This window comes from Capsicum annuum, chromosome 6 (genome assembly GCF_002878395.1).
Source record: "Capsicum annuum cultivar UCD-10X-F1 chromosome 6, UCD10Xv1.1, whole genome shotgun sequence".
Taxonomy (NCBI): Eukaryota; Viridiplantae; Streptophyta; class Magnoliopsida; order Solanales; family Solanaceae; genus Capsicum; species Capsicum annuum.
The window spans coordinates 64,140,864-64,163,833 of record NC_061116.1 but is presented as its reverse complement, the minus strand read 5'-3'; the positions used below and the strand labels follow the sequence as shown (position 1 = coordinate 64,163,833).

Genomic DNA, 22,970 nt, shown 5'->3' with positions numbered 1-22,970 from the left:
TCTCGAATGCTTACCTCGAATGCCGAAATCGGTGCTCTACACTTTGATTCCAAGGACTTACACCTCACAAGCAGACCCAAAATCAACTAAAACATCAAAATATAGAATTTACTCATCAAAAGGAATCTAATGACACCTATATTGCCTATTTTTGGTTCGGGATCAAAATAGACCTCCAAAATGGGTTTTTGAAAAAGAAGGGCAAAATCATAACTTTATTTTAGAAATGTGTTCCCCATACTTTTAGGAACCTACAACTGAAAAATCAAGTCAAATCAAGTTAAAAACAAGGTCCAAATTGAAGAAAAACTATTTTATACCTTATCAAGAAAAATCTTCAAAATCCATCTTACATCAAGATTTGAAGTTGTTTTGAAGATGAAATTTAGGAAAAACTAGTAATTATAGAAATAGAAACATTATTCAAGTGAAAAAGAGTGAGATTGAGTTTAAATTAGTGAAATACAATTTTTGGCCTTCGGGCCCAAAATTCCCAATTTTCACTTTGAAACTCGAATTAAAACAAGAATCTAATGACAAATGTGGAAGAAATTAGTTGAAAACTAATGGATCTTACCCAAGCTTAGAAGCAAAGAAAATAGATCAAAACCATAAAAACCTAAGATCCAAGTCTCAAAAATGGTGAAAAAGGATGAGACATGGGTATTTATACCTAGTACTCGCGATCGCAGACCATAAGTAAACCGGAGTGCCCAATTCATCCTAGAAAGTCTTCCAAAAGTGAGAAATGAACAAGAGCCTCGCTCTGATATGATAGACACCGACACAACATAAAGTTGCATAATCTTAAGAATATAGATATGGGTTAGCCTCTCAATATTGAAGGAGGCCTGCACCGGAAGGAAATGTGCAGACTTGGTCAATCGATCTACTATGACTCAAATACTATTAGATCTATGGGAAGTAATAGGCAACCCGGTCATCAAATCCATAGTGATTCATTCCCACTTCCACTTAAGAATGGATAATATTTGAAGTAATCCACCATGTATCAAATGCTTGGCCTTCACCTGCCGGCAACAAAGGCAATGAGCTATAAAATCTGCTACATCCTTCCACATACTACCCTATGAGTAGTGTTGCTCAAATTATTACACATCTTAGTTACTCCCAAATAGATGGAATACCTAGAAGAATGGTCTTTATCCAAAATCAATCTTGTCCATTCACCCACTCTCGACACATAAAATTGTCCTCCAGTTCTCAAAAGCTCCATCGAAATCAAGTGAGGCTTCCTTAGCTTCACTACTTAACACCTTATCTCGAATCTATATCAATCCTACATCATCAAACTGATGAGATTAATTTTTATCAATAAAAGAAGATCTAACCTCCACAAATGCCAAAACATACCCAGGTGTCAAAATATCAAGCCTAACTAACTGGTTAGCAAAGGACCTGATACGAGTGTGATCATGACCATGAATGACTTTTGAGTATTTTGAATGCAACCGAGGGTGTGTGTAATTTAAAGTGTGAAGATAGGCCTTGGAGTGCACAAGGCCACCCTAAACACACGTATGGGCACCTTTTGAAGCCCTTTACATTAAAGGGTCTTGTAGTCTTTTGTCTCTTATTTTGGTAATGTAATATAAATAGAACCTTGTAGGATTCTTAGTCTTTAGTTGTTGAATGTTAAAGAAAGAACCATCTCTTAGAGTGAGAGAGAATCCAAATGTAACTAGGGCTATATACAAGTGTGGAATCACTTGTATGTTGCATTTGCTTGATACATTGGTGCTTCGGTGATGAATGCATCTCTTGTGTCAAGTGTAAGAGTTAGGTCTTTGTTAAGTGTGGTTTTAAGGGTCCAAGAGTGGAATATGCTCTTTGATTCTTAAGATTATACCAACCATTGTTCTATCTATCATCTTTGTTCATAGTAATCGTTGGTTCTTGTCATTATTAATGTAACCCGTGACTTCTTGTTATTGTAATCTTGTTGTTCTTCATTTTTATTGTGGTTAACATAGTTTGGGTTTTTGGATGCAATAGTTTTAAAAAACCTAATTATCTTGCATTCTTGTTGTGTTCTTGGATTCGAGAGTGGTCTTTAAAAGGGTCCTTGGTTTCTGAAACTTGTGGACTGATTTTGGTGTGTGTTTGATGTCTTTCGTAACTAGTCTTGTATCAGGACCGAACCTCCAAGGCCAAAGGACTCTCTGGGGTCAAAAGATGGGCCAAGCTACCCATGCTAGTTGACTTCCAGCTTAAGGCATCTGCAACCATATTAGCCTTGCCCGAATGACAGAGAATAGTTAAGTCATAATCCTTAAGTAACTCAAGATAATGACGTTGCCTCATATTAAGATCTTGCTGGGTGAAGAAGTACTAAAGGCTATGATGATCCGATAAAATCTCCCAACAAGCTCCATATAATTAGTGCCTCCACAGTTTCAAAGAAAAAACAATCACACATAACTCCAAATAATGGGTAGGGTAATTTCTCTCATGGGGCTTCAACTGACGAGAAGCATAGTCAATTACCTTACCCTTCTACATCAACACAACACCTAACCGAACACCTAAAGTATCACAAAAGACATTGAAACCCATGCCCTTCTTGGGCAAGGTCAAGATAGTAGCTGAATTCAACAAATCTTTGAGCTTTTAAAAACTTTCCTCACAAGAATTATACCACTAGAAAGAAATTTTATTCTAAGTCAACTTGGTCAACGGAGCTGCAATGGATGAGAAACCCTCAATAAAACACCGATAATAACCAACCAAACTAATAAAACTCTAAATCTCGGTAGGCAAAGTAGGCCTAGCCCAATCATGAGTCGCTGGAATCTTGGCTAAATTAACCATAACACCTTCCTTAGTCACTACATGACCCAAGAAAGATAAAAACTCCAATTAAAATTCACTCTTGGAGAATTTGGCATACAACCTCTCACCCCTCAATCTCTGAAGCACAATCCACAAATGATCCTTATTCTCAGTCTCACTCTTGGAATAAACCAAAATATCATCTATAAATACAATAACGAAGGACATGGCCAAGAACTCATAATGATCATATCGAGTCTGAAAAGTTGTCTTTGGAAAATTCGAAGCTCTAATCCTCAACTGGTGATACCCAGACCTTAAATCAATCTTTAAAAAATTCTCAACACCCTGAAGCTGGTCAAATAAATCATCAATATAAGAAAGAGGATACTTATTCTTAACTGTCACCTTGTTCAGCTATCGATAGTCAATACACATATGCATAGACCCATCCCTTTTCTTCACAAACAAGACAAACGCACCCTAAGGTGATACACTAGGTCAGATAAATCTTTTATCCAATAACTCTTGTAACTAATCCTTTAACTCTTTTAACACGACAGAGGCTATCCTATAAGAAGGAACAAAAATAGGCTTGATGCCCGACTCAGCATCAATGGAAAAATTAATATCACGATTTGAAGGCATACCAGGCAAATTCGTCGGAAACACATCTATGGATCCACGAACAACACGAATAGAATCTAGGGAAGGAGGTAAAATAATACTAGTATCTAAAATATGAGACAAAAAAGATAGACATTCCCACTCAACCAATCTACGATCCTGAACATAAGATATAATTCTCTTAGGACCTACATAAAGAGTAACACCCTTCTAAGCTATCATTGGAACGCCGAACGAAGCTAAAGTCTTGGTCTTAGCAAAATAATCTAAAACAACATGATAAGGATCAAACTAATCCATACCCAAAATAAAATTGAAATCAGCCATATCTAAAACAAGCAAATCTACCCAAGTTTTATAGATAGAAAGTCACCGGTACACCTAATCCACCACTAAAGAATATCTTATGGAGGTAGATACATGAATAGGAATGGAAAAAGGCCTATTAAAAGAATCAAAACCCAAATCAAAATATGTAGACACATAGAAAAAAGTTAGTCCAAAATCAAACAACACAAATGCAGATTGAAACAAATGGGGACGAGACTTATGATCACAGCATCAGAAGCCCTTTTCTATGGCCTAATGCATATAGCATAACACTGAACACAACCACTAACTAGCTGAGTGTCCCCACAACCACCATTAAGGGCTCTACTACATCTGCCCCTCGCACCTTTGGTAAAATCTCTACCTCTCACATCCAAAATAGGAGTATCTCTAATCACATAATGATGATAGTCCTTATCCAAGTGGAAAATCTTATCACACATAAATAAAGCTCTATGGACCAACTAGGGTAAAAATAGTATGATTGGGCATGGTATAATGACCATCTTTTTATGATAAAATATGCGAAATTTGTGATTTTGTATGATTTGACTATCTTACCCTACCCTGCAGTTACATTTTGGTATTTCTAGGGTGTGGGAGTGATTGATATGGTTTTTGATGCATTTTGGTACCATTTATGTGATATTATGATTTTTGGTGGCTTCGAGAGCCTTATTATGGACTTGTGTGGTTATCTTTGGATCCGCCCAATGGATGGCTATATGGACTATGCCAAAAGCTCTAGAATATTGATTTTATGCTAGGTAGACCTTTGGTTCGGGTCTCGATGCACCCAAACTCATTTTGACCTGTTAGTCAAAAAGTTGGAAAATTTAAAATATGGGTGTGGTACCCACATTTATTAAAAATGATGTAATAACACGTTTGGTTGAGTTTTATGGCTTTTAAATCTTATTTCTATCCTCAGTTTAGAAAATTGTAATTTTAGGTTTTAGTAGTCAACTCTATGAAAATGATGTTTTTTCAAAAAACTGATATTGTCATTGAGTTTGGAGCATTGAATTTAGTCTGTTTACATAGTTCGTTTGCATTTATCAGACTCTGAACGAATTCCAGACACTCCGTCAAAGTCCGTTTGAACTTATAAAAACCTGTACTATAGTAGAAAAATCTGCAATATATAACAACTTTTTTCCTTTTTTTTTTTTTTTCTCATTTTGCCCTTTATTTCACCTTGTCTCTTGAGAGTTAAACCCTAATATAGTGTGAGAGATTGAAAGTGAACCTTGTGGGAGGTTATAAATATAGATTAACATCTATTTCTTGATTCTATTACGGATTTAAGGTGAGATTTCATCCTTTTCTACTCTAATTCCTCGATTAATTTTTTAAAACCCCAAAAATCTTAGGACTTAATTTTAAATTTTAATTTCACTCCTTTTCATTTGAATAACATTTTAATCTTATAATTATTAGCTTTTCATCAATTTAACCTTTAAAACAACTTTGATTCTTGATTTTAACACATAATTCAAAGATTTTACCAGGTAAAGCTTATAAATGATTTTTCTTCGATTTGAACCTCGTTTTTGACTTAATTGGTCTTGGGTTTTCAATTGTAGATTTCTAAAAATATGAGGAAAATATTTTGTAATAAAGTTTCAATTTTGCCCTTCTTTATTGAAAACTCATTTTGGGGGTCTGATTTGACCCCAAAATAAAAGTAGGCAATAAGGGTATTGTTAGCTTTATTTTGATGTGTAGATTCTATATTTCTTGGTTTTAGATGATTTTGTGATCATTCGTGGAAATTAAGGTTGTGAGTTTGATGTGTAGCAGACCAGTTTTGGCATTTGAGGTAGGTTATTGCTTAACTTTTCAGACTGGGCTCAGTAGTTAATTTGTATACCAAAATGCATTTTTAGGGTGGAAACTAATCATGAATAATGGCTATATATGTTGTGCCCATTTTGGGGCCTATATGTGTTGTAATTGTTGAATTTGAGATATTACGTGATATGTATGATAGCCCTTAATATATGTGAATAATCATATTATATTATTAGAAATGCCTATTGTGGTACCTTTGGTGTACTGTGATATATTAATACTTTGTGGGAATATGAATATGTGGAAATTCATGGATAGTGAAAATAATGAGTGGATGTTGGCTCACGTGGTTGTAAAAATGTAACATTGTGGTTGATTGTGGAAATATCAATTGGATTGATTGTGGAAATACTCATTGTGATTGGTTGTGGACATTGCACCGTCATCCTTATGTCATCATTTCACTTGTTTGTAGTATGTTTTGTATATACTTGTTGTTATTGTTTGTCATACTTGATTTGTGTATTATGTGCTCTGGAAACACCAAAAACACTAGAAATACTAGAAATTCTGGAAACACTAGGAATGCCAAATATTATAAACCATCCTCGAGAGATGTTCCGAGGAGGAGATATTGATATATGGATTGTATATGGGTTGACGAACCCTCCATGGGTCCCATATTGAGAGGCTTGCCTCCGTGGGTGTATACAAGGATTGTACGACAATCCCAGAGGTTTGTGAACACCTTGTGCATCATCATCATCATCATAGACATTTCACTTGCTTTATTGTGTTTATGTTGTGCTTGTATTTCCATATTGACTTGTCATCTATCTATTTATTCTATATCTTGACATGTAAATGTCTAATTGTTTTATCTTCCTCCATTTGTACTTGATGGTCTTGCTTATACATGTTCCTATTTTTTTCTACTTGTATGTGATATGGTGTATATTTGTATCCCTATCTAGCCTGTTTGTTGTATTATATGTGGATATTATAGAACTGTTAGTGCAAGTGGTGTGTGATACCATTGTGGGACATTTACTAATTTCAAATAACGTGCCCTTAGTATGTATTTTGTATAATTTATTTTCTACCTTGTTCGGATGGCCTATGATATCTACGGAGTACAAGTGGACCGTACTCACGCCTACTGTGCCCTTTCAATGCAGGTCCTAGTTTGAGTGCAACTCGCCTTGGTTGTTCGAGTGGTATTTGGATCTTTTAAGGTAGTGGATGGTATTCAGGCGTCCGGATGTCTTCTACTACCTTTCCCTTTAGGCCACGTCCTTACTTTTATTTTAGAGATAGAGTTTCTCTTGTATTTGGATATATTATGTATTTTATTTGGATTTGAGTTGTATTATATACGTTCTTATACTATTGACACCAGGTTTTGGGAGTTATGGCTGCATGTGTTGATTTTATTCTTTCAGTTTTTATCATATCTATATGGTTCGACTTCATTCTAAAAGCCTTAACTTGGGGGTATTTCTATCTTTTCCCCTTTATGTGTATCTGTTTAGGTGATATGATTACTTGTCAAGGTTCACTACGACAAGTGCTATCATGATCCGTGTTTTGGGTTGTGATACTCGGATGGCCACCCTGAACTGCTATACCAGCATACCCAGTACCCAAACTCTAAAAGGTAGCTATACTGGTCCACCATGATATGAGAACCTCTAAAATCTCTACCACGAGAAGCCTGACCTCTAAACTTACCAAAATGATACACCTTCTTGGAACCACCCTGAGATACTCAAAAAATACCCTTAGTCATCTTAGCATGAGATACTATGCTATAAAAGAACACTCCAAATACAACCATCTGAGATGTAGCCAATTGAATAGAGACATCCAAACCCTTCACAAACTTCCAGATCTTCTCAGACTTGGTGGAAATACTAGTATAAGAGTATTTGGACAAGGCATGAAAGCGTGCCTTATACTCTGCAGTAGTTATGGAGCTGTACTCCAGGCGATCAAACTCATCTCGCATCTGATCTTTTATATTGTAAGGCATAAATTTTTCTAATAAGGCGTTGAAAAATTGATCCCACATCATCAGAGGAGAATCAAGAGGTCTACAACCAACAAGTGACCTTTACCAATATCTAGTAGAATCTCTCAACTAGTAAGTAGTATAAGCAACCCCATGCGACTCAAGTAAACACAAATTATGCAGCTTCTCTCGACAATCAACCAGGAACTCATATGCATCTTCGTCCACAACACCACTGAATCTAAGAGGGCCCAAATGATTAAATCTCTCAAACCTCTTCTAATCCTCAAAAGACATAATTGTACTCACTATAAGAGGAAGCATGGTGAATCTGGAGGGTTGAGATACTATTTGAGGAGGTAACACAGATGAAGGCTAAACTCCCAATCGCAGAATACCATACTTAGAGGTTGACACTAAAATAGGAATAGTACTAGAGGTCTAAGGAGTATCCAAAATAGAAACAGGTGTAACTGGAGGATCCACACTCAAAACTAGAGGAACACCCGCCATACCAAATAAGAACCCTCAAAGAAGGTCAGTAAATAAACCAACAACCCTTTCAAAACTGGGGTAGATGAACTCCCAGGAACTGGAACTGAACCTACGCCCCCAACATGCTCAACCTTTCGCTCAAAGGAGAGTCCTCTAGCAGTCCTTCCAGATTAAGCTGATCAATGAGCCCGTCTACTCCCTCTAGTATATCCACGACTCGAGGTTCGCCCTTAAGGTGAAGGCTCTGCATCTCTACTCTCGCGAGACATAGTCAAGACCATCTACACAGAAAGAGTGATCACAACTCAGATCAAAAGGTATAAGAGAAATACACATATAAGGTATAAAATATGGAAAGTTTCCTAAATACATCCTATAGCCTCTCGAACATAGGTATAGATGTCTAGGTATTGATCCGCTAGACTCTATTAGACATCCCGTTCTTACACTATTGAGACTACTAAACCTGGATGCTCTGATACTGATTTGTCATGACCAAAAATTTAAGAGTCATGATGGCACTTGTCATGACGTACCTTAACAAGTAATCCTACACCCAAATTAATACACAAAAAGGGAAAATATAGAAATACCCCTAACCTAAAGCTTCTAGAACGAAGCCAAACCATATAAGTATAATAAATCCAAAAATAATATAATTAACAATACAACCATATTTTTGAAACCTAATGTTAACAACATAAGAATGTATCTAGTACAACTCGAATCCAAATAAAATACCTAAGAAAATCTAATAGATACAACTCTACTTTGAAAACTAGTAAGGAAATAGTCCAATAATAGAGAAAGATAGTAGAAGACATCCGGATGCCTGAAAATCATCCACTACCTTAAAAGTTCCAACAATCCCCCGAGTCAAACAACATATGGTGCACCCAAACTTGAATCCGCACCAGAACGGTACCATAGGAGTGAATACGGTCCACTTATACTCAGTAGGTATCATAGGCCGACCAAGCAAGGTAGAAAACAAGGGAAACAAAATGCACACTAAGGGCACATTATCTACAATCAGAAAATGTCCCATAACGGTAGCCACACCGCTTGCATGTAAAACCCCGTAAAATCCTTAGCTAAATTAAGTCCTCTAAGCTTGTTAAGGGGTCCCAGACTTAGAATATTCTAGCTAAGTATTCAGGCTCAGTGTCATTCTAGCCTTCGAAAGTTGGAGATCTTATTTCATGGCCTTTATGTCCAGTATAGGTGGATATTTAGGTTGATTCATGATCAAGAATGTCCGTAGGTGTTTCTAGACAAGTTTTGGATTTTTTGGACTTCGTTTGAAGATCCTTTGGAATCCTAAAATAGTGGATCAACTCAATCTTAGTATGCCACGTCGACTATCGCATTGATAAATGTTTTCCCCAGCTCCCAGTGTCAATTTCTAGTGAGTCAGCATGATACGTTGGCTATCGCATCGATACCAATGACGCACCATGTCTTTCTACGCATCGATGTTATAGTTTTTTAATTATTAAAATACCGCATCCTTGGGGGTATTTAGGTCTTTTCTCTCAACCCTCAGCCCTCAAAATATGAAATTTATCACCTTAGAGAGAAATTAAACTCATTTTTTCTCAAAATTTCTCAAGAACAAAATCCTAGAAGATTCAATTTCAAATCAAGAACTCAAGATTTCCACCATCAATTTTTAGAAATTCCTTAACTAAGGTATGTGAAGTATTCATCCAAGGGTCCCTTCCACCCTTGGAGTCCAAGAAACTATTATTAGACTTCACGTATATGAATTTCATGTTGGATTTGATAATATCCATGTTTAAAAAAATTAATTAGGTTTCAAATCCATGTTTCATGATCAATTTCATGTGAGGTTCATTGATTTATATGTGTTACCATGTGAAATCATGCTAAAGCCTTCAAATGGTGAATTTAATGTTGAAATTATGTGCTCACATATTGATTAGTACTATATGCATAATTTATGCCTTTCAAGTGATTGATAAATTTAACATGTGAGTTGAATAGTGAAGTTATATCATGTTAGCATGTGTTTAAGTTCATGACATGCAAGTGTTGGTTAAAATGCCCCAATGAATGAAGAATGATTAAATGCTTAGTATACATATTTCAAGTTTATGCCATGTCTCTTATTTTGTGCTATCGTGTCCTGGGGGTACTTGTACCCGATAATTTAGCTGATTATTTAGAGTCATGGTCAGTCATAGTGCAGTAACAATTACGTCACTATCAGTAGTATTGTCAGTCAATTACAGAACTCAGGAAAAACTCAATAGACTTAGTATTCTTCCAGTCTAGTTCAGTACTCAGTCCAGACCTCAGTAAACTCAATTAGTTAACAAAATTCAGTAGTTTTTGACAGTCCACGAAACTTAGTGTACCCAGTTTGATTTAGTTAAATAGTAATATCAGTAACAAATCGATCCAGCCTAGTACAGACTAGAAATTAGTTCAGTGTCTATTCAGTTGGGAGTAGGATTCAGCATCGAGTTAACCCAGGGATGGGGGCATTCCTTCCAGCAGAGGGTTTGACCCTTAGTAGCAATCCCTGTATTACAAAACTATGTAACCCGCATAGGTTGAGATATTTTCTTGCCAGATATATTGAGGGTTGATATATCTTATTTGAGTTATCCTACCTGCGAGGGTTGGCGAAAGAGCTTATTGTCAGAGAGGGTTAACTCACAACTTGTCCTTATCCATGGCATGGTATTGACACCCTTCCAACTGGGGTTATAGTTTGGACCCCAATCAGTTTAGAGAGGGGCATGTCGGTTAGATGATTACCTCCCACAATCTCAGTTCTAGTCTCATTCTCAGAATAGAACTCAATTTAGTTCTACAAATTTAGGACTATCAGACATAGTCACTCAGCTCAGTATGGAACTCAGTATGGTTCTACAGTATTCAGAACTATTAGCTACAATCATTTAGATAATCAATAATATAGTATTTATAAACTCAGATATTGATTATCAGTATTCAGATTCAATACTCAGTATTAGCATGGTCTCAGTTACAGTCTATGTATTCATGCATGTAGTCTTACTCAGTCATACTCATGTTATTCAGTTATTATTGTACATGTATATAAACCCATGCATTTCAGCCTACCTCACTGAGCATACCGGTACATTCAAAGTACTGACGCATACTTTTCTTTGTGCTATGATATCTTATATCATAGTTTCAAACACACAAGCTACAAATCACCCTTAGTAGTTCAGATTCTCTGCTTTTAGAGTAGTGGTGAGTCCTCATAGTTCGAGGACATACTTATTATTTACAGTACTTCAGTTTTATTTCAGTAGATGGATTTAGTTTTGGGCTTGTCCCATCAACTTCACAGTTCAGACAGTTAGAGGCTTTTCAGACTAGAGTATTTTCAGACAGTTGTTCAGTTTTTCAGTACTTATATTCAGTTTTGGGTATTTTCATACCGCATTGAGATTTATTTATAGATGTGAACCTTATGGCATATGTTTTCGCCTATTTCCTTAATCATTACATTATTTATTACACAATAATAGCAGCAGGTACCAGTCATGGGTTAGGTTATGGTCCTTCGGGATTGTAAGCACCGTGTAGCCTCTGGGCTACAGACTCGGGGCATTACATTGCACTAATAGTTCTAATATATAATATATATTGCAACAAAAAACAAAAAAGACCACCAGCATATAATGTACCACATACAAGTTGGACAAGGAAGGACAATATACATATAAGATCATTGAGTGCAAGTATAAAAAGATAGAACAATTAGATAAGTAATAAGCCAAAACAGAAGAACAATCACATCACAAACATAATGAAATAAGAACAATAATAATAATAATAATAATAATAATGATGCACAAGTTTGCACACAACCTCTGAGACCGTTGCACCGTCTTGTATACACATACAAACCTAAAATATCTTAACATAGGATGCATGGGGGGTTCGCCAACCCATATTCAATCCATATATCATATATCCTTCATAGAACATCCATCGAGGAGGGTTTTAAAAGATAGAATAATATCTCCTCCTTAACATATCTCTCGAGGAGGATTTTAAAAAGGTGTTGCCAGTATTTCTCAGGTGTTGCCACGGTGGTACCAATATTTCGTGAATGAGTATGATATAAAAATATAATGCTCACTACCAATCACAATGAATATTTCCACAACCAACCACATGATGTGTTTCCACAACCAACCATAATGATATATTTCCATAACCATGTGAGCTAACATCCATTCATTAATTCCAATCGTCCATGAATTTCCATATGTTTCATATTCCAATAAAGTATGAATACATCACAATATACATATGGCATCACAACACACTTTTCCATCTACAAGATATAATTTGTATACATGTAAGTAAGGCTATCAACATCACAAAAGACCCCATATAGTCATACATATCACATAATCTCTCAAAACCAACAATTATACCACATATAGACCCCCACATGGGCATACCTCATTAATACTGTCAATTTCATGATTAGTTCTCATCCTATTAACATGCATTTTGTGTTCAAATTAACTACCCAACCTATTCTAAAAGAGCTAAGACATAACCTACCTTGAATACCAAAATCGATCCTCTACACTTTGATCCCAAAGCCTTATACCTCATGAATGGACACAAAATCAAATAAAACATCTAAGTATAGAATCTATGCATCAAAAGGAAGCCAACAACACCCATATTGTTTATTTTCAGTTTGTGGTCGAAACTAACCCCCAAATTGGGTTTTCAAAAAAGGGTGAAATTGTAACTTTATTTTAGAAATGTGTTCCTTATAATTTTATGAACCTACAAATGAAAACCTAAGTCAAATTGAGTTAAAACATGGTCCAAATTGAAGAAAAACTATTTTAAACCTTACCGAGAAAAATCTTTGAAATCCGTTATAAAATCAAGATTTAAAGTTATTTTGAAGATGAAATTGAGAAAAAACTAGTAATTATAGAATTAGGAACATTTTTCAAGTGAAGAGGAGTGAAACAGGAGTTTAAATTGGTGAAATACAATTTTGGGCCTTCTAGGCCAAACCTTCAGTTTTCACTTTGAAATTCAAACTAAAATAAGAATCAAATGACAAAGATGGAAGAAATTAGTTGAAATGAGTGTAATGGATCTTACCTAAGCTTAGAAATGAAGAAAATAGCTCAAAAACACAAAACCCTAAGCTCCAAGTCTCAAAAATAGTAAAAAAGGATGAGACATGGGTATTTATACCCAGTACTCACGATCGCGAACCATGGGTCACAATTACAGTACCGCAATAGCAGACCTATCGTGATTGCAGAAAGGCTTTCATGATCATGACATCTCATATTATGGCCCTATTGCGATCACAACCCAATGCTCGTGATCACGGGTACACTAGATATGGTGCACCAGCTATGGATTTGGATTTTATTCGAGTCCCTACGGGATCCTTGGGATTCATGCAGAATCTTGTGAATGTAAGCAAACTATGTAAACATATCAAATTTGATCCTCCAAACTCAATAACAATATCAAATTTTTGAAAATACGTCATTTTCACAAAGTTGACCCTCGCAACCCAAAATCACAATTTTCCAAATCGAGGGTCGAAATGAGATTTAAAAGACATAAAATTAGACCAAATATGTTACCATACTAAAATTGTTGTTTTGGATCTGCTGGCATAATTCGTTCAGCCATTCGTCGCATGGATCAACACATAACCACTTAAGTCTATAATTAGTCTCTCAAAGCCACCAAAAATCATAATATCATACAAATGGTATCAAAATGCATTAGGAACCATACCAATCAACCCCACACCCTAGAAATACCATAATGCAACTACTGAGAGGGATAAAATAGTAAAATCATAGAAAAAATAAATTTCACACATTTTATCAAAATGCAGATCGACAAATAAGGTGTTCCTCCTTCTTCGAGAAGCTCAAATTTGGTACCCATAACCCAAAAGCCCTACCAAAATCAAAAAGTGAAACTATTCCTTCATTCTACTCCCCAAAATAGAAACCACCATAAACATTATTATAACATCTTGACAAGGACCCAATATGACCATTGAAATCCCCTTCAAAAAACTTCTTAGTACTTGAAATACCTCTCTTCACCTCATCCAAAGCCTCCTAAAATCTCTTTTTCTCCTCCTCGCCCAACCCTATTTGTGGATCGTAGGCACTAATAACATTAAAAGTAGATACTCCAATTACCAAACTAATCAACACCAACCTATCGTTAACCTGCCTAACCTCCACCAATTTCCTTTTAAGATCTTCATCTACTAACATACCTACCCTAATCTTATGTTCATGCTACCCGAGTACCACAACATATACCTATCTACATTTTTTACCTTAGATCCTACCCATTTGGTTTCCTGGAGATAAGCTATACTAATCCTTCTCTTCTTAAGAATAGTCATGAGCACTATTGACTTACCCTGAAGAGTACCTATGTTCCAAGACCCAACCCTCAACTTGAAAGCTTCTTTATCCCACTAACCCTACTACCCCTCACCCCCAATCCTAAACTAGATCCTATACTCAACCCTACCTATTACCAAAACCAGATCCAATGCTCATCTTCGACCCTTGTCTAACCCCCAAGGCCCATCTCAACCTATGATATGACCCTAGTCCACCATCGATTCCTACAACCATAACTCAATATGATGTGAGAAGAAAATAAGGCTGACAAGTAAGTAAGGCTAAAAAAAAAGTAGGTAAACCTAAAAAGATACAAATGTAATAATGAATAAAATATAAAGGGAAAAATCAAGAATCAATCCACCACGTATACCAAAAGTAACAAAACCAGAAAATAAATATACTAGTCTTGACTAACTCCTATTTAGTAATAGGAGTCACAAATCTCACAAGAACCGTCTAGATAATTAGTCAAGAAACTAAGAGAGAAAGGACTAAATATATATGTATATATTGAATGATACCGGATGTATCCTCTTCTAATAGTCAAGAAACTGTAACACCTCGAGTTTTTGGTCCCTGGAAATTCTTGATCTTTGAGCCTACTGTACTCACTATGACTCTCCCTGTGAGTCATAGGGTGTCATTGTGGGTCTTAGGGACTAAATCATAGCCTGGACAGTATGTTGGCATGGAGTTTCTATCTTGACTATGACTCAGACACTATGAGTCGTAGAGTCTCGTAACGAGTCGTAGGGTGTGAATCATAGGAAAGCTAGTGTACTATCCTAAGTTCCTATTGTGACTGTGACTAGAATGATATGAGTCGTAAGGAGTGGATATGAGCCATATGGTGCGACTCATAACCAGAACAGTGTAGGGTAACCTTGGTGTAACACCCCATGCTTGTGGGTTAGAATTGAACCATTATTTCTACGTGTATAAAATCGAATCCAATGATTTATATATAAATATATGTGTCATGATCATTATAGTAGTGTGAAACGTGCCTTTAAAGGGAAGAATAGTCGTAGTAAACACTTAGAGTGAAGTGGATTTAAGAACTTTCATTATCGACCAAATTTTGGAATTTAATTCTACAAGGGTCAACTATGAACGTGTATAACTTCTAGAATATATGGAATTTTGGGGCTCAAGACCCACCAAATTATATATAAATGTGTCATCTTTCTAACGTATCTGATTTATCCTTAATCTGATACCCAAGCAAAAAGTGATGAGCATTTTTGCGAAGAGGTAATAAGGGTCTGCAATAGAAGTACAGTGCGTAGCTTATCGCGGAGATTACCCTCTGTGATGTGCTATTCTCTAAATTCATCAATTTTTAATTTTTTTTCACTTGGGATGAGGAGTATTGAAGTCCTTTCACTTATAAACGACTCCTAAACACTATATTAACCTATTTCCACCGATTTTACAACATAACATCAATTAATTCACTATAAAAAAATCCTCTCTCTCAAATCCCCATTTTCAAGTCAAGACTAGGTTCAAGGAGGTGGTCATCTAGGATCTTAAGGGTGTTGTATTCTTCATGTTTCTTGGTAATTAAGGCATGTAGCTCTTTACCTTGAATTTATATTTTCGTAATGGCATTGATTGATTTTAAATGCATGGTTTGATGTGGGTTTTGACATTGTTGAGGGCTTTTGACTTTTTTGGTTACTTATTGATTTTTTTCATGGTTATTTATGCAACATTCATGTCTTACTTATGATTTTGAACTGTGTAGGTAATGAGTAGTAATCCTACCACTTATTCATTCAAATTATGCATATGCACTACCATGTTTTGTATTAGAAAATGAGGCATTATCCTAATTTAAGTGCACTAACACCAACATTTTGCAACTATGAAGTGAAGAAGGTGAGCATATATGGAATAAAGCTAAAAAGAGAGAAAATGGAAGCAAAAAGAGTGCAGCTGGAAACCTAAAATAGTCAGCCTCAGTTACCACGATCGCGGTCTCCGTCAGTCCAGGTGGCCAGCAAAGCGCGATCGCAGAACCAAACCACGGTTGTGTAGCCACAATCGTGGTCAAACACATGTGATCACGGATCAATGGGAGCTGGGCCAAGGGCAGAATTGTAAAATGATATGGACGAATCCCAAATCATATATAGGCAAAAACCCTTTCTTCTTTGGATATTGCTTATCTCATAATATAGTTTTAAATTATAAGCTTGAAACCCTAATTGGGTAAGTGTGTAATCAACTTTGGAGATTTAAATTTCTTAGTTTCTTGTTAAATAATGAATGCATTGGTTAACCCACATGGTATATCTCTCTTTATTTTCTTCATGAGTATCTACGTAATTTAGTCTTGGGATTATGTTGAATTAGTGTGTAATTGTGTGTGGGTAATGTTTGGTTTGCATGGATTTTAGTTGTTGAGTATGAATTTCACCACTGTTTGAGCTTATGAGTTGGTATTCAATGATGAGAACTCCAAATTCCCAAATGGGTTTGATGGGTGAAAGATCCAAGCTCTAGAAACCCTTTGTGATCCTCAAAAAAGGGACTTAGGTGAATATTAGGTAACCCATAACATCCTTGAAAGAGGGTTATCGGGGGACAAGACAATGGTGAACAACTAAGTATATGGTTTACTACCCTTTTCAATGTTAGAAATAAGTATGTAGGAAGCGTAAATCATGTCAAGAGAATCATCCTAGAAATAGGGATTCTTGGTTGAGGTTTTGGGTGGTTAGATAAACTCCACACTTATTAGGTGCTTGAAAGAGCCAATGGATGAAATCGTTGTGGTTTTATCAAAAGATTGACCTCAATGATATTCGACCTAGCCTATCATTAATTAACAACTAAATCCCTTAATAAACCAACACTATCCCACATACTTTACCTCTAAGGAGACATAATCTCAAAATTGCTCCAAATCTTGAATTCAAACTAAAGATAGCATTTACCATGTTCTACTCAAAAGTTGTTGAAGAATTTTCAAACAAATCCCCCCATTTATTTATACATGTTGTTTCTATTAGCATTCCGGGTAGTCATATAGTAACTTGAGTATCCATAGGTTGGAAGTCTATAGCATTCACTCCTTGAGATTCGACCCCAATTTACATTGGGTTACTTGACAATGGCCGCCTCACCCCTCAATCATGGGAGTGAGTTGAACATTATCAAAGTAGCGCCATTGCTGGGGAGTGATGTATAGATTTCACTTGTGTGGTGCTATTCTTACTTGAGAATACCCGGATTAGGGTAATTTACTTTATTTGTTGTTTTTGACTATCTTGTAGGTGATCAAAGTATGAACGAAGTGATGAGCAATAATGCAAGTAATTTTTTCCCCTTTGATGCTCCATCTGATAATGAGGGCCAATTAAATGAAGTGAGGCAAACAAGTGCTATCCACATCCTGCCAACTAATGGGAATGGTATGTTTCATGTGACCGGCGTGATGCTTCATATGTTTCAAATGAAAGGATTATATAGGGGTCAAGCATATGAAGATCCAAATGTTCATTTAAAAAAATTTGTGGAAGTTTGTGCTCCATTTAACATAGCACATATTACGCAATAATCCATCCAACTTTGACTCTTCCCATTTTTACTAATGGGCGAGGCGGTTTTATGGATTTACTCACTTCCACCCAGCTCAATCACCTTTTGAGAGGATATCATCACGGTGTTCCTTGATAGATACTTCCTGCCATAAAAAATACTTCAAAAATGGGATGAGATCATAAACTTCTGACAATTGAATGGAGAACCATTGTTTAAAGCATGAGAGAGGTTTAATGGAAAGCTAGACCAATTCCCAAATCATGAGGTCCTGGATAAAATGCTCCTTGAGATTTTATATAGAGATTTTGACCCATTGAACAAAACAATTATGGATAATGCGGCGGGTGGCTCTATTATGTAATTGCATCATCTTTTAGCTTTCTATTGATAGGTGAAGTATCCAAATAAAATTGAGGGTGCTACACCCATGATTTCAATGTTCTTAAGACCCCTTCTACTACCTCTGTGGTGACCAATGAGCAAAGAAAATGAGAAGTGAAGGAGGAGAACATGGCCAAGATAATGACCCAACTTGAGCTTCTAATGAAACATGTTATGGGATTACCCATGAAAGTGGTAAATGTCGTAACATCATATCCTTATGAAGAGGATGATGAGGCAAATAAGTTAGATAAAGAAATTTGGTACTAGGAGAACTACTTGGGGGGGGGGGGGTTCCCGCCCAGCCTATCAAGGAAAAGGTGTGAATGTGACTATGACTGCTATGTTCCTCCTTATGATAGGGCTAAGGCCAAGGAGTCAAATGTCATTGAACCCAAAAAGTTCAACACCGAAGATGTTTTGGCATTAATATTGATTAGAGTTGAAGGTACAGACAGAATGGTCCGTGAGTTGAAGGGTGACTTCTTCGTACTCTCCCAGACAGAGGTGTCTCACTCTGCCTCCATCAAAAAATTATAAACCCAAGTGGAGCAAATCTCTACTCAACTAAATGCAAGGGCTAGAGGTGGACTTCCAAGTGACACAAATACTAACCCAATGAATGAAGCACAAGTCCTAGCAATTATCCCTAGTAGTGATAAAGCACTTGAATATCCCCTTAGAGGAGATGCGAGTGAAAATATTCCCAAGGAAAAGACAAAGGAGGTGTCACCTCAAACAAAAAAAGCAAATAATGAGAAAAAGATATATGAAAGTGATGAGGAAGTGGTCGAAGTTGAAAAGATACAAGGAGAACAAAGCCAACCATCTAAGTTCCTCATCCATTACCTCAACTGTTTCATAAAAAGGAAAAGCGTGACAAATTGTGAAAATTTATGACAAAACTTAGCAATCTTTCAACAAATATCAGACTACTTGAGGAAATTCAAGAGATTTTGGGATACACTAAGTTAATGAAGAAGTTAATGTCCAAGAAGAAGCTCGTTGATGGTTATACCATCAAAGTTACTCATGTGTGTAGTGCTATCATGGATAGCAAAGTTGCGGAAAAGGAGAACGACCCCGAAGGCTTCACTATCCCTTGCACCATTAGGACTCATGAGTTTGCAAAAGGTCTTTGTGACCTTGGTGCAAGCATCAACCTAATGTCATATGTCATCTATAAGAAATTTGGCTTGGACACTTCTTCACCAACCTCGATGCAAATTTTGAGGGCGGACCGGTCCATAAAAAGGTCGGTGGGTATATTGTTTGATGTCCTCATAAAGGTGGACAAATTTATTCTCCTAGCGAATTTCATTGTATTGGATTGTGAGATAGACCAAGAGGTTCCTATCATTCTTGGTCTCCTTTCTTGGCCACTGGGAGAGCCATTATTGATCTAGAGTTGGGGGAAATGAAATTTTGCGTACAAGAAATTGAGGCATCATTCAAAATTTGCAAGTCAGAGAAGCAAACCGTGGAGCTCCAAAAAGTATCCATGGTGGATGTTAAAAATGAGATGGTAAAAGATGAGGGGTTTGAGGACCCGTCGTGAGATTAAAAGAATAAAAACATCATGCCACGATGATTACTAAGGCGCTAGGTGGGAAACAACCCACAAATTCCATGAGAGTAGCTCATATCCTTTTTTGTTATGTTCTCGCAGTATAGATGTTGTCTTTGCATTTGAATAAACCATGCATTTATGTCACTTTGGATTGCATTGAATGAGCTTTAAAAGGGACAAGCGTGAAAGTCTTCTTTGAAAATCCAAACAGGGAAAATTCTATGAAAATTAAGTAAAATGCTGAACAAGGGAAACAGGGGAGTAAAAACTGCTCTTAGTTATCGCGATCGCAACCACCATGTGTGACTGTGGCCACACGGGTATCTACGATCACGGCCCCTAACTGCTGTCGCAGTTATTTTAGTCATTTAACCCACAGTCTCCTTCATTTCCCTCACACTCCCTTTTCAAGATTGTACTCTCTAAAATAAGATACATTGTTGGCCAAGTTGTAAGATTTCAAACAGCCTTCGCGCACATCCCTCCTACATCACACTTTGGTAAGTGGCATGAATCCTTGCTTTTCTTTTTGAAAATGGTCCATTGAGTGGATGATTAAGGAAGGGCCTAAAGTTTTAATTGTTATGCTTTACATGTTGTAATACTTATTATTTTTATGGTGTTGGTTTCCTGATTGAGGTGTGCACATAAGTGGGGAAACCTTGAGTACCCAATAGTGTGTAGAAAAAGGTAGACAAATGTGATATACATACCTTGTGTTTGATAAATTTCTCAAATGAACTTTCAATAGTGGAATTTACTTTTGAAGGGCATATTCACACACAACGGTATCATTGTTCACATGACCTTCATTTGCACCCATATTGTAGAACATGCTAGTAGTCTTGAATTGGGAGAAAGATGAATATGCAAAACTGACATGGAACTAGCCTCAGGTGTCATGATCACAATCGTTCACCACAACTGTGATAACGTAGACACGGTTCTAATTCATGATCATGGTAATTGAGGGAAGGTTCCTGTTATGTCAAAAATCCTGTAGTTCTAATTTTTAGCAAGGCAACCCCAAGCACCTAGTCCAATGAACTTTAATGATCAATCTAGCATATCTTGCATAATTTAAATGATGTTGAAAGATATAATATGTGTTTAGTGCTTTCAGGACAACCGCATGGATAAGTTTGATCATACAGATTCATGGAATTCGAATGCCACACTCACTACTACAGTGATCTTTCAAAGACAAAGTTGCTTTTGGAAAGAGGAATTTATTTGGAGAATATTCTGGAGAAGATACCGGCTTTTCACGACAAACTTGAAGACATAGGGTGGAAGTGCTTCATCCCAGATCCCTGCCTTGTAAATGAATGATGGGTCCATGAATTTTATGCTAATATTAGAGAGGTATCTTTCTCAGACCTAATCAATATGATTGTAAAGATGTGGGGAAAGTCGGTGAAAGTTGGGACTAAGCAAATCAATGATATTTATGGGCTCAAGCAGGCAGACATGGGTGAATTCAAAGCAAAGTGGTGTAAATCAGGGATATGGTTAGCATAATGGCTATGTCCCAGAAAGAAAGTCTTGTGGACCAAAACTAAGAGCAATATCTCCATGAGTAACTTTACTTTCAAGGCTCAGATATGGTTGCACATCATTTGTAGTCGAGTGTCTCCTTGCACCCACATGATAGAAATCCCAAAATTGCGTGCTTGAATGGTTGCTTGTATTCTAGATAACATCCTTTTGGATGTTGGTCAACTCGTGTTCAATGAAATAGATCATTTCAAAAACCAAGGTGGTACAAATCTATTTTACCCTTCTCTGATTATTAAGATTTGCAAGAGATCAGGGGTAGAAGAGTATGCTAGGGATACATGGTTGCGTCCTAGTGCCCCCATTTACCCATTAAGGATTTGAGGACAGGGTGCACTAGAAAAAAGCAAGAAAAGAAAGATCAACTTGTAAGAGCCAACATATAGCAAACCCGAGCCTCATAGGCCAACCACCATCGGACCTCTTGAAGAGATTAGAGTTAATATTGCAACCATTAGTGATCTTGTGTCTAGATTACCTCAAGGACTGGGAGAGCCCTCCACCACCCATCACTCATATGTGTCACATGTCGATTATGATGAGTACAAGAAGGAACAAAAAAATCAAAAAACTACTATTGATCAACTTGAGGAAGCCTACTCCTCTTTCGTAGCATCACATCAGGACCTTAGGAGAGCACATGAAAAGATAATCACTAGGGAGAAAAAAAGGGATAAGTTCTTTACTAAGATGTGGAAAGGGGTAAAGGGTCTATGGAGGGTTCTTAAACCCCAAAGAAGGCTTCCTATTTATTGGGTGGAAATTGATAATGATTCCCCGTCCGAGTGGTCAGATCTTGAGGAGGATGGTGATGATGCAGGGTCTGAGAGTGATAGAAGCCCTTGATGTGGATTCAGAGATCACCCTTATCTCTTTTATCCTTAATTATTTTATGCAGTGGGGACACTGCTACCTTTTTAGTTAGGGGTGTCTACTTATTTATTTAATTTGGGCATGTATTATTGATATTCTGCATACTTTTATGTTCTTTTGGATAATTCTTAATTTTTATTTGGGTTGTAATATTCGGGCACTCTGATAGTGCTCATACCTGCATGGTGTAGTTATTTTAATTATTGTTTTGGTAATTCGTGGTTTTAGTTTCTAACCATAGATGCAAGAGAAGTTTGAGTACTTGTGGCACATTTGATAACGCTCAACTTACATGTCAATTTAGTGCAAGGTGGTCGTCGTCAATATATTTTACCCAATTTTGGAGTCGGGTCGAATCCACAGGGAATAATATGAATGGCGATTAAAATAATTTGAAACTATAGCTATAATTTGAATTCAAACAAATGATATGAAAAGATAAAATGGGAGGTTTTTGATGATCAAACAAATGTTAAAGTTTTAACTTGCTTCAAAGCTTAAAACAAAAATTTCAATAGTTCAAATCAGTGATAGAGAAGAACTAGGG

The 22,970-nt window shown here is 36.5% G+C and overlaps 1 protein-coding gene and 1 non-coding gene across 2 annotated transcripts; one reads left to right on the top strand and one right to left on the bottom strand.

Annotated features, from left to right (window-relative positions):
• Positions 1-18,197: 18,197 nt before the first annotated feature.
• Positions 18,198-18,309, bottom strand: LOC124899869. Its single transcript, XR_007057432.1, has one exon. It is a non-coding gene; the product is annotated as a small nucleolar RNA R71 (small nucleolar RNA).
• Positions 18,310-19,397: 1,088 nt separating this feature from the next.
• On the top strand, positions 19,398-19,981 carry LOC124899492. Its single transcript, XM_047414387.1, has 2 exons — positions 19,398-19,678; positions 19,765-19,981. The coding sequence occupies exons 1-2, from the start codon at positions 19,398-19,400 to the stop codon at positions 19,979-19,981; spliced, it is 498 nt and encodes a 165-aa protein (XP_047270343.1).
• Positions 19,982-22,970: the final 2,989 nt, after the last annotated feature.

Coding starts and splice junctions, on each gene's coding strand:
- LOC124899492 (XM_047414387.1), top strand. CDS start 19,398: ATGAAGAAGTTAATGTCCAAGAAGAAGCTCGTTGATGGTTATACCATC. Junction 19,679..19,764: donor GCGGACCGGTCCATAAAAAG/GTCGGTGGGTAT, acceptor ATTGTGAGATAG/ACCAAGAGGTTCCTATCATT.